Source organism: Sapajus apella, unplaced genomic scaffold (genome assembly GCF_009761245.1).
Source record: "Sapajus apella isolate SASKATOON/1434 unplaced genomic scaffold, GSC_monkey_1.0 scaffold54, whole genome shotgun sequence".
Classification (NCBI taxonomy): domain Eukaryota; kingdom Metazoa; phylum Chordata; class Mammalia; order Primates; family Cebidae; genus Sapajus; species Sapajus apella.
This window is the reverse complement of record NW_022436994.1, coordinates 5031737-5044569: the sequence shown is the minus strand read 5'-3', so window position 1 is coordinate 5044569 and position 12833 is coordinate 5031737. Positions and strand designations below refer to the sequence as shown.

At 44.1% G+C, this 12833-nt stretch overlaps 1 protein-coding gene and 1 long non-coding RNA gene across 21 annotated transcripts in view; one reads left to right on the top strand and one right to left on the bottom strand.

The window, feature by feature from the left end:
- Nucleotides 1–12833, top strand: part of IKZF1 (IKAROS family zinc finger 1) — a 98652-nt gene that overhangs the window by 69887 nt on the left and 15932 nt on the right. For 10 of the 20 annotated variants that reach the window (XM_032244222.1, XM_032244218.1, XM_032244220.1 and 7 more), the window contains 3 exons: nucleotides 1176–1436; nucleotides 7128–7295; nucleotides 11896–12021. In XM_032244222.1, coding sequence (XP_032100113.1) covers nucleotides 1176–1436; nucleotides 7128–7295; nucleotides 11896–12021 — 555 coding nt within the window. The remainder of the gene's footprint in view (nucleotides 1–1175; nucleotides 1437–7127; nucleotides 7296–11895; nucleotides 12022–12833) is intronic. The other 10 variants (XM_032244229.1, XM_032244221.1, XM_032244231.1 and 7 more) reach the window with 3 other exon arrangements.
- On the bottom strand, nucleotides 10229–11909 carry LOC116527327. Its single transcript, XR_004258497.1, has 2 exons — nucleotides 11398–11909; nucleotides 10229–10538 (listed from the first exon to the last, which is right to left on the bottom strand). It is a non-coding gene; the product is annotated as an uncharacterized LOC116527327 (long non-coding RNA).

Genomic DNA, 12833 nt, shown 5'->3' with positions numbered 1-12833 from the left:
ATATATATATATATATATATATATATGTTTAGTCTTGATTTTCACCTATCTCGTTGATCATTTTACTTGGCAGAATTTACCTATCAACTCTTACTAGTCTGTAACAATGACTATTAAAATGATGGCTTTCAGTGTAACTACAAATTCTCTTAGTCATTACAGTGTTGGATTCACCAATGTATCATCAGTCAGCTCTCTGAAGTGTGCAAATGAAATATCTCCTATCTTTTTTAGGAAGGAAAATATTTGAATGACATACTTACCCTAAGATGTGTGACTTAAAGGAAACAGAGATGCAGAGTCAGTAGTGGTCATTATATTCAATACACAAAAAGTTCACCTCCCACCCCCACCCCACACAAGCTTCTTTCTCTTTGGGAAAAAAAAAGCTCTTCCAGATATCTACATTCATAAACAATCCCAATTAATCCTTCAGCAAGTAGAAGTGGTGGAAGAAATGACACCGTTCCTTTAGAACACAGGGTTCGTTTACGTTATTTAAGGTAAACAGGAATTGAAATAGTCATGTACTAAAGAAACAGAAAGATCTTCCAGAAATCTGCAAGGGAACTGTGGTCAGAACTCTGAGCATTTTTGTGTTTACTGAGTTTTGTCCCAAGGTTTATTAATGTTTACATGGCACAAGGAAAGATAGCATCACAAGTCACAGACGTTTTCAGGCTTGATAACCACTTATTAGGTATTTTGCCAAACAAGTTCACACATCCTAGAGAGTTGGATTGTGTGACCCAGCATCCCCCTCTAGGGCAAGGTGCCCATCTGGTTGGGTGGAGGAGTTCGCCTCAGACCACTCCTGAGGTTCCATGAGGCTGCGGATTGGTGGTGTGAACCTGCTTACAGTGAAGGCCCAAGTCTAAAGTGGGAACTATGTAAATATCTTTCTAGCATGTCTTCAGACACTCGCCATTGGAGCCTGTGGAGAGGGCTGGCAGATCCCCCTGTAACCCCAGGTGCATCCTGAGGCATGCCACCAAAGCCTTTCTCCAGGCTGAATGCACAGGGATTCCAGGCTGCTCTCCCCTTGGATTTGCCAAGAACTTCTGTTTGGTAGCTCTCCACGCCTATTTGACTGTCTTTTTGCTGCTGTGTTGTTTTGTTGCATCTTTTTTTTTTTTGCAATGACACTGAGTGGCCTCCTGTATTTTTCCTTTCAGCCAGTAATGTTAAAGTAGAGACTCAGAGTGATGAAGAGAATGGGCGTGCCTGTGAAATGAATGGGGAAGAATGTGCGGAGGATTTACGAATGCTTGATGCCTCAGGAGAGAAAATGAATGGCTCCCACAGGGACCAAGGCAGCTCGGCTTTGTCAGGACTTGGAGGCATTCGACTTCCTAACGGAAAACTAAAGTGTGATATCTGTGGGATCATTTGCATCGGGCCCAATGTGCTCATGGTTCACAAAAGAAGCCACACTGGTAAGGCCTGGCTCAGTTTTTCCTTTAGTGGCCTGAGAAGGTCCATGGGGTTTGAAGGAGGAAAGCATCCTGTCTTCTTTGAGTGTTCTGAGCATGTTTCAAATTGACTCGTAGCTCAGTTGTTGCAAGCGATTGGTTCCAAGTGGTACTGAGTCCGAGTTCTTATTCTGGTACAGCCTTGGAAAGGAGTTCTCAACGGGTACCAATTCCACCCTATAAATAAAACAAGGGGAAAGTGAGCAGTATCACATGAGAGGCCTGACGGGGCCCTATTATATTAACACGTACTAAGTCGTTTCAGCTGAGTCCTCAGGGTACCTGCGCAAAGTGATCACCCTCCACAAAACAAAAAGTCCTGATACACCAAAACTCACTGCTCAAAATTTCCACTGAGAAAAATGTGTTTTATTTGTATTCAGACTAACAGGGATTGATTTTTAGAAAAAAGAGTGAATGATGGAACAGTAGAAAAATCAGGTTTTCAGAAAGACTTCAGATGAGCTTCCAAATAGCTTGCCCTCCAACAGGAGAGACTTTGAATCAGATGCTTTTATTGCCACTGGTTATCAGCTCAAATTCTTGAAGAACTCCCAAATCCCCTGTCTTGCTGAAAGGTTTGCTGGAGGTATAAGAGAATATCATGTTCTATGTCCAGAAAGGAAGGAACACGGGCACCCTAGTGTCAACAAGTTGTGCTCAGGCTCGCAGGAAGCCGCCTCACCAGGGGCATGAAAAGCATGGCAAGCCCCCGCTGGCCGAGCTCTGCCAGTCCACGTGTCTCTAATAGTCACGTTGATGGAACCGTCACAGAGTTGTCCAACAGAACTGTCCAGTCACTGCCACTCAGGATACTGAAGTCTTAGAAGTAAAATATGAATGGCACACACTTATTTAACTGCAGGCAGGAGGTTTCTTATGAATTGAACCAAAACTTTTCTTCACGTGGGAAGCTGTTCTAAAGTTGGGTAAAACACAATAGGTCCACCCCCTCTCGCAGTCACTGAAAGCTGGATCATGAAACGTAGAGACCCTGAGCCATCACTGCCTCTGAGCTGGCATCTTCAGGTCAGCATAAAGCTAGCGTCTGCCACTGCAAAAGAGGAAAAAAACAGTTGAAAACCCTGTTTTAAAGGCCTAGCAGATTCTGTAAGATACCTCAGGAAAGTGATGAGGATGACTTGAAATCAGACCCTTGTGTGCTGTTTACGTGGGACCAAACAAAAATATGTTTATCAAAAATTAAGCAGGAATTCAGAAAATTCCCGTGAGCCAAAAAGCTGTGTTATCAGGAAATGCAGATATTTATGGGGTGGTAGTTTTAATATTTGAATCAGGGCAGTTCCCAAAATGATCTATTCCATTTGCAGTGTATCTGGAAAACTAGAAAAATAAGTTGATATCAATAGATATCCATCGTCAATAAAAATTCAACTTCTAAAATTAAGCAAACTTTGCTTTTTCGAATGACCTCTTTAACCTCAAATTACCCAGTGAAATAGACCCATCACACTCAGCCCTAAGTGAAGCAAGCATGCACGAGGGTGGTCCCAGCCTTGCCTTTGTAATGAGGTGGAAATTAACATGAAGGTCGGCTACCCTGTGATAGACACTTAACAGAATACTCCAGGACCCATGGTAATACATCCCTGATGAGGAATAGACCTCACAAATGAATTACTTTCCTATTAATTCATGTAAAGCCTGACTGTACAGTGAAAATTCTCTTAAATAAATATTTGATAAGTGACTCAAATTCTGGCATACTAAATTGCCAAAATATAATGACTGCCTGCCTCGATAAAAAGAATAATTACATTTAATGAATAAACCTGCCAAGTACAGATATGCCGGGTGGCACCTGCTGTTTGCTGCTCACTTCTCCCAACAAATAGCAGCTAGTTGCCACATGTACACCAATAAGCTGAGTTTTTCACTTACAGAACAAATAACTTTCAGAAGTCAGTTTTATAGTTTCTGCCTTGCCCTTTATTAAAGAAATAAACACACTTGAAGCAATGAAATCATGAATTGTCTTCCTCATACATTTCCACTTGCCTAAATATAGAGGGTCCCAGGTAGATACAGAAATACCTTTGACCAAACTTAGTTTGAATAACTGGACATGCTAGAAAGGTTTTCATTTTCCTGGGATCTGAGAGGAATATGTTAGAAAAGGAATGGTTTCTCAATCCTCTATGCTTAAAATATTTTGAGAGCAGTGCTTCTCAAACTTGAAAGAGCATGTAAATCACTTGAGGTCTTGTGAGCATGCAGCTCTGCTTCAGACCTGGGGAGAGACAGAACAGGCATTCCTAACAGGCTCCCAAGGTGTGGAGCACTGAGCCTCCTCAGGCAGCCAGGCAGTGCAGCTGAGCAGTGACAGTAGCAGGGCCGTTCAGTGGGCTCTCCATCTGGGGCTTAGATATGACGTAAATCCCCACAGGACAGACTGGGACTTGCACTGTGATCACTCTTCCTCCTTTTGCCCCGTGGCTGAGTCAGCTTCCCAGTCCCTTCTGGGATACACTGAGGGGATTCAGGGGGCAGTCCTGCCTCTGCCCGTATCCCCATGTTGGCGAAGTAGCTCTGGTGCCATTTTCTAATCAGCTCCTGGGCACCAGCATGTCACTCCCCTGTCGTGCAGCTCAGTTTCATATTTTTCACTCGGGTGTGATGGCCTTCCCCACCAATGTCTCAGAGCTAGTGTGAGAACTAGCGGGGAGAGAGGCAGGAAGGAAGCTGGAAATGCAGAGTGCAAATACACCGCATTATTATTCTAAATGAGGGGCTTTTTAATAATAAAGACCAAGGAGAGTATCTGTGCCTACTTACTTCCCATCTGTAAGATAAAAAGGTGCAGTCCCCAAGCTTCCTAAACACAGCACCCTAGTGGCACTGCTCTTCCTAGGTATGGTTACAGTAGACCTACATCAGTTTTTGCAGTTCAAACATATTTTTTTCACTTTCTTCTGGTATGCCCTGAAATTCTATGATGTAGGCATCCATGAAGACTCCCGTTTTTACCCAGTGAAGTTATTAGAGGGTGCTCAAACATTCTTACAGAGGGTTCCTAAAATGGGAGCTCTGTGGAGTCACTGGGATTAAAAATTAAATTTCAAATTCATGACATCAAAGTCCTCATCCCAATGAAATAAAAGTAAATAAAACCTTGGAGAAACTTGACCTACTCAGCTGCAATAGCTGTTGACTTTCAGAAGGCAAATGATGGCCCCCAGCCATACAAGAACACACATGGCGTGGGCTGTTCTTGTGCCTCAGCTCCATGGACGTGTCTTCTTAGCTCTAGACCCCCCTAAAGGAAACCACTTGAATGGAGTGCTCTGTATGGTCACTTTTGGTAATGCTCTCTTAAGACCCCATGCCTTGTGCTATGTGTTCATGCCAGCATAGGCACTCAAAAGCAAAAAAGGTTTCCAGTGAAATTTGTTTGCAGGCAGGTATTAAGACACCAGGCACAGCAGGATCCAAGCAAACTCATGCTTGCCTGCCCTGCCCTGCTCTGCAGAAGGGCAATGTGTCTGTGGCAATCTGCCCCTTCCGTCTGTGGACAGAGACCCTGGCTCTGCCTCCTGTTTTCCCTGAAGCCCTCCAGACCTGGGGAGAGACGCTGGACTCCAGCACCTGCCCAGCACGGGAGGGGGTCTTTCCCAGGTGTAAGTGCAGGGCTGGATTCACTAGCTTAGGATCATACCACAAACACTGTTGTGTCACCAGGATTTTCCCACATCCTGATTGTGAGCATTTCTGTGACATGAGCTTTCTCCTGGGGGCCACCCTGTCCAAATGAGAGCTGTGGTTGGGGGCGTGTCCATCTCACATTGTCTGGGTCTTCCTGCACCAGCTCACTCTACTTTTCCTTTTATATCCACTCGGAGTTAAATGCACACATTTATGCTCGAGTGCACAGAAGGCCCAGAAGTGTTCCTAATGGATAATTAAATGATCTCTCTCCAGTGGAAACGCTCCTGGGCTACCTGGCTGCTAGCTATTGTAGTCTCTTCATTCAGTATTGATTTACATGTACGGGTTTGTAACTCAGAGAGTATAGTTAGTTAGTTAGTTAGTTTCGTCATCACCTTCCAACCTGCTTACATTTAAACTCTCTGCTTAGCCAAGACCAATTTCTCTAGGGATTTGCAGAAATACTAGATGCCTCCGGGTTAGTATCAGGACCCCTCCAATTGGCCTGTAATTGAATATCACTGTAAATTAGTTTCAGCTTTTATAGTAGTGCATCTAACCTGCCAGCTTAAGAAAAGTGATGATAATCATGAAATTCAAGTGTCAATATAGACTTTTAAATTTAATCTGGTGTGGATGTTAATAGTGCCAGATATGCTTCTGCGTAATCATTTTTGAGAAGTGCTGTCTTCTTTACCATAATCACATTAATCAGTCGGGAACATGGTTAAATAGACATTTTAATACATTGTCTCTTCCTGAGAAAAAAGTGACTCCAGGAAATATGTTGATAGGGTATCTCAACACCAGGAATTGTGGTCACATAGCATTCTTCCTCTAAATAAAGCATTTGTTTTTCAAAAGAGTTTCATGTTTACTTAAACATGACAAATGTATCACTCTTCAAAGTGAGAGTTAAATGAAATGTTCCCTGATTTGGATTCTAAGACCTGTGACTACTCAGTAGGACAACAGCGTATTTCTTTTTCTCAGTTGCCAGTTTACCCCTTTGTCAGCTCCAGACTGGAGACACGTGCTGTCACACAGAGCAGAGGGTCAGGTGTTTTCCTAGTCACAAATGCAACAGTACCACCCCTGAAAGAATTCCTTCATAACGACTAAATTGCATCTCTTAGAATACCTCTACTTATAATTTGTCTTCTATGGATATAGAGAAATAATAGCTTAAATGCTTTAGGATTTGTAAAGAAAGAAAAAGCTAGAAATCTCAGTGCAACTCTGACTTGTATTCCCTGCCATAGGGAGGTTTGGGACTTTTCTTTGGAAGATGGGGGGCTTCCTTCACAGTTTCTTAACTTCTCATTTTATTCAATCTTTCTCCATCTCTCTCTCTCTCTTTCTCTCATCCTCACGCTCTCTGTCTGTCTCTCTCCTGATTTGCCTGCTTAGGGACAGACAGGTAATGGAGAAGAAATTGAAAGGGAAAATACAGGGAAAATGTAAATGAAAAGAAGTTATTATAACTGTTATAATGAAGTGCCTTTCATTTAAATATAAGAATGTAACGCTGAAATGAACTTGTGATCCTGAAATGCATTTTTAATGAGTTTCCTTTTTATTTTGCTGCTTCAGTGGCATATTTTAAAGACCCTTTGAAAAAAGCCACATTAAAAACCCCACCAAATGCCACAACACGCAAAATTGGATATTGGTTTATTCCAAAACTGCTGATCAGGAAGAGTGGCTCTTCATCACAAAATGTTGCAGTCACTTTATTTAAATGAGTTTGAATTTGCATTGTGATGTGCCATTCTGATTTAGGGAAAAAAAATTAGATTTTCAGATCAAATTGACCCAGCCAGTGAAGCGTTAAGGAGCTGGCAGGTTTAGTCTGAAAGCCTCATGTTCTATCAAACCTGCAGCCGGTGGAAGTCACCAAGCCCCCGTGGGAAACAACTTTCTTGTAGCGCTGACCTCGTGTCCCTACGCTGAGTTTAGTTCTCACCAGCTCTCCTCTCTCCGTCCCAGGAGAACGGCCCTTCCAGTGCAATCAGTGCGGGGCCTCCTTCACCCAGAAGGGCAACCTGCTGCGGCACATCAAGCTGCATTCCGGGGAGAAGCCCTTCAAATGCCACCTCTGCAACTACGCCTGCCGCCGGAGGGACGCTCTCACCGGCCACCTGAGGACACACTCCGGTAGGTCCCCTGGACGCAGTCCGGGGCAGTCCGGGTGTCTGGGGCTCCTCTGCTATGCCCTTGAGGGTCCCAGATTGCATCCTAGCTGGCTAACCCTGAGGCCTTCCCAGCTCGCAGCCCTGCATCAGGTGCGGGCTGACACTTCCTTGACATTGCCCCCCCTCATATTCTATTTTCCCCATTGCACCAGGGGATTGGGCGCCGGGACCCCCATGCACACACACACACACACACACACACACACACGTCTCACCTTAGGTAGCGTGTTTCAGAACAGTCCTCCTCATCCCATTTGTCAGGCTAGTGGGGTTTCCATAAAGAATTGTGCAGGAAATGTTTTCACCACATGTACTGCTAAAACCAAAAACGTTTCCGAGTACAATTTGTTATGTTAGCTGTTAAGTCACACTTCGGAGTGTTTTACACAGGTATAATGGGATAGCTATTTTGCAGAACCGGTAGACAAGGGTGATTTAGGGCACACCCACCCAGTCTGAGCCCAGTGTAGCTCTGACACCAAAAACCAGCCAAGGCCACAGTTGCAGAGGCCAGGCTGGGGCTGTTACCAGGTTTTAGACAGCAGCCTTTCTCTTTGAATTAGACAGATAAAGTGCAACCCAAATAATCCGGAGCCTTGGCAAGATCGTCAGAGGCGTAAATGCTCCATCATTCTCAAAACACTCCCATCCTGTGAAGCCCAAATCCACTACAGTTTGGTTAGATCCCCTTCCTCTGCCTCCTGAGAAATAGTCCGCGGTGTTTCATTGCCCAGCAGCCTCATAATTCCACAGAGCAGAGGAAAAGCGGGCTCTTGGCCAGCCTGTCACAGATCTTGTTTGCCTGAGTGTGGTCTACACAACATGAAACCCACAGTTCTCCTTCATACTGTCCAGTCAGGGATATTTGCTATAGTATACTGCATGGGGCTTGTGGGTGGAAGGTTGATGGCCTTTGTCCTTCCCCCCGAAGAGCCTCCTGCCCCAGCCAGCCACCAGCCTGGGCCCTTCCCCAGTCAGTAGTCTCTCTAATCAGGTGCCCGGGGGAATGGCAATGCTTCAGACCAGCTGCTCCTCACCCTCCCCGGGTGGCAGGATAAGGAGGAGCCTCCCTCAGGGAGGCAGGGACATGTGCTCTTTGTGAAAGGTCTGCAGCAGCCCAGGCCATTTCTTCCCAAATGTGACGTGGATTTGATGATTGGGGGTTTTAGAGGCTGCTCATTGTGTCCATCTCTTTATCACACATTTACTGAGCTTCCTGGGGTGACCATTCTGCATGGGAGACCTCAGGTGCGCACAAGGAAAGCACCAGCGTGTTATAGGAGGCATGACATTGAATCCGAGGGGACGGAGGGAACATAAGGAAGGGGACAGTGGATCCCGGGGTGAAAAGTCAAGAGAGACTTCCCATAGAAGGGAGGGACTTCTGAAGCACATGCTGGAAGGCGAGTGTCTGAAGCTTGCTTTAGAGAAGTTGTAAACCAGTGTGTGAGTCAGCAGTAATCCCAGAAAGGGGTGTGCCCCCATATTGGCAAGAATTCAGTCTCTCTCCTGGCGGGTGGTCCCTGCGGTAGTCCACCCAGTTGGCTGGAGACAAAAAGGAGAGGAGTCGCAGGGACTGGTGCACCCCCTCCTTTCCATCCTGACCTCCTTCCCAGTGGTGCACATGGAGAAGGATCCCCACATGCTCTCGATCAGAAAATTGTGAGGATTTGGGTGATTTGACTTCCTAAAAACTTCCAAGAAAGTGGCTATATTGTGAGGAGTTGCTTCCCCCAGAGGGCAGGTGGGTCAGCAGGGGGCTATGAAGTGGGACAGTTGCCTTGTTACAGGGGGGGCAGGGAGAACAGGTGGCTCCCCTGAGATGGGAAGACTACTGTCTTAAGCATTTTTAGATATTCACCTGGGCGATGAGCATGGATGGTGGTTCCACCTGGAGCCAAAAGTGGTGCCTGGGGATGACAAGAAATGGGCCTCAGCGGAGAGGACTGTGCTGTCTTTGTGCCGTGCTAACAAGTGATCTAGGAGGAAGCCTCACAGCTGTCGTTTCTAAGGGGTCATGGAGACATAGACAGAGTTGGCAGCAATAGTACCTTGGGTCAGTGGGAAGCGCCACTTCCCATGTCAGTGGAAAGCACAAACACTCATTTTTAGGTTGACACCAACCCTAGGTCATCATCATTCCCAGATTACTCTGACTGCAGTGGAATCTGTCATGTACATCAGTCCTTAAAAGGAGAGCTGCTCTCTTTTCTTTCCTATGTGGAGTTAGGAACACCTAGTGGAGTGTTTTACGTTATTCTGGCTCCAGGCCTGTATATTTCGTTTCAGGCATGATGGTATCCTACTCTAAACACCGCAGATTACTTGAGTAATTATAGAACAGTAGTAGACTTTGGACCGTGTATTTCTATCCTGGTTTCACGGATGAGCAAGTGGAGAAAACCATCATGGGTGCAAGACTGCTGGGGATCTGTCTGTCCGAAAATGCTGTGGAGACACACACTGCTCTTGGGGAAAGAAGCAGTGATGATTTCTTCAAAATGGTTTCATTGAAGTGAAATAAGGACTTCGGCCATCGTCTGGCAAATTCAAATGTGGTCACACTCTATTCCATTGGGAATGACCATTCCCTTGTCCCATTAAAAGCCAGGATCAATATCACAGCTTTCCCTAGTAGCTGGTGGTGGCCTGAGGTCTTATGGACCAGCATGTTAGCAGAAATAGAGAATTTGTCCCATGCTGACGGCAGGAGGGAGCTGGGGGATTTTGGAGGGGTGGAGAAGAGATCTCCCTTCCTGCCGCATGGCTTCCTTTGAAAGTTGCAAGCTTAGAACTTCTTTCCTACAGAATATTGGGCTATGCTTCAAGATACTCTTGAGCTCAGTCGCTTGTAGTGAACATGCTTCTTATGTTCCAGAGTTAAAATCAATTGTATTTTCAGAAAAATGGATGTTCAGACACCATAGCATATATACCGGAAACAATTTGATCATGAAATTTACTGAAGTCACAGCTTTTTCAGAAAAGGACACTGAGTGGTTATCTATATCCTGTTAATTTCTAAAAGCAATACTCAATAAAATGTGCAGTTTTAGGCAATATTCTATATTGCAACATTATTTCTTGATGTCGGGGGTACATCACTTTGTATAAATAAAGAGAGATCCTTTTCATTCTCTATTAAATGGTCCAGAAGTCAAATTTTGGCTACCACGTTGATCTTCTTACTGTGGCTTCTGTTCACCTAGGAAAGAGATTTAACCCGTAGAAGCTCTGGCTAAACCACTTTACCAAACATTCCTATTTGGATGGTCTTAATTTTTATACAATACTTTGAAATATGTTCAATCAAACAACATGAGAAAGAAGTAGAAGATTCTGCTGTTAGGTTGGAAATTTATATTCCCTATAGAAGTGATTAAAGATACTTTATTCAGTTTATCTCTTAGGATGGTATCTACTGAAGTCCTTAAACTTGGGCATGATATGAATTCCTAGCTCATCTTTCTTTTTCCTAAAATATCACTCAGTAAAATCCAGGAAGGACTAAAACTCATTATACAGAACTGCACTGCCCCATACAATACCTACCACCTACATGTAGTATTTTTAATAATAATTTAAAATTAAAATTAAAATTTCAGTCCTCAGTGGCACTAGCCACACTTTTTATGCCCAATAGCTACATGTGGCTGGTGGCTACCATATTGGACAGCACTAATGGAGAGCATTTCTATCCTCATGGTCAGTTCTGTTGGACAAGGCTAATCTGGAAGCTACGCCATCCTAAAGCTCTTTGGCAAGAAAGCAAAGCTTTTCCATAAGCTCTGTTTATGAAAAATACACTTTGTATTATGTATATGTATATGAAAATACATATACACAGAATGTATATGTATATGTATTGTACATACGCATAGAATAAAAAATACATATACATAGAAAATACAAAATATTTTGTATTACATCTACACATACATGGGAAATACAAAATATTTTGTATTATAATGTAAGATACATTTATATTATGTAAGAAAGTATATTTTAGAAATAAAATGCCCATTTCATTCAAGCGTATCTGTCCAGCGTGGTTTCTTAGAGACCTCAAGTTATCCAGTGTAGCACCTGGAACTGAATTCACTCCGGCTGCATTCAACGTAGCCCCAGCATCGTGGCAGATCCGGCCCACAGCATAGACTGGAGCCTACTCTGGAGGCAAATCTGAAGACAATGTAGCCAACACGCAGGCCTTCCTCACATCTCTGTCCAGTCACTGGCATCCACATTGTAACACAGCAGTGGCTCGTTTCCCCAGTTAAAGGATAGGCTTCAGTGATTGGGGAGGAGATAATTTGGTAGTCCGTAAAGCAGACAAATTAAGACAAAACAAGAGTCTCATGAGGTCTTGGTACCATGAAAGAAGCCCTTGTGCATTAACATTTTTAAATTCAGTAATTTTCACCAAGTCCTTAACACTTTTAGCTCTCAAGGGTAAATTTTTTTTTTTAACTTTTTTTGGTAATGATTGTATTGCATGCATTCCCCTTACACATAAGGCTGACATTTAATTGGGGTCTTGAACTCAATTGTGTTTTCTGCAGTTGGTAAACCTCACAAATGTGGATATTGTGGCCGAAGCTATAAACAGCGAAGCTCTTTAGAGGAACATAAAGAGCGCTGCCACAACTACTTGGAAAGCATGGGCCTTCCGGGCACGCTGTACCCAGGTAAGCGCTGCTGCTCGGAGGCCAGCCTGGTCGGCTCTCCCCCCAGCACGGCGGGGAAGGAGGGCGCTCTGCAAGCAGCCTTAGGAGCAGAGCCATGGGCCTGCTTCCCGCCTGGGCTGGGAGGGAGGGAAGTTTTTGGCCAATAACATCACAGTTTCACTAGAAGCACACTGTGCTTCCCAGCTTTCTGGGTCCTCATCTGACCAGAGAGAGCTTGATTTTAAAACCCTTCCCACTTTCAATCAGGAGAAATGAGGATAGCAGTGACCTTAAAAGTTTTGGGATTGTTTCTTGGATGTTGGTGGTTTTAAAACAACAACAAAAAAAAAAAAAACACCTCGAGTAGTGATCATTTCTTTGTAAACAAAATAAAATGTAAAATCTTGTTTTAAAACAATTTTTTAACAAAGTTGATCAAATAAGAACTTTGAGGCCATGATTTTAAGTGTCAGTTCGGACTGAGGGCGCGGTATCCACCCCTGCCTGGAGTGTGAGGCTGAAGTTTGTTGGAAGCCCCCCGTAGTTGATAGTATTGAGGCTGTCAAAGGATGAGAGGGAAAGTCACTTCTTTTGTAGGAGCTGTGATGCTCTGCTGTGTGTTGCCTGACGAGGTGGGACTGGATTCCGACCCCAGAGGCTGCAGAGTAAATGATGTGGAGAGCACTAAGGAAGGCTGGATTCACCCAGGGGAATGGCAATGTTGTAAAAGGTTCCTTCCTAATTGTTTAAGAGATAAGCAATTTATAAAGAGATCAAATAAAGTTAATCTCTTTCAGAACACTATTCATCTAGCACTACCCCTGGAAAAATCA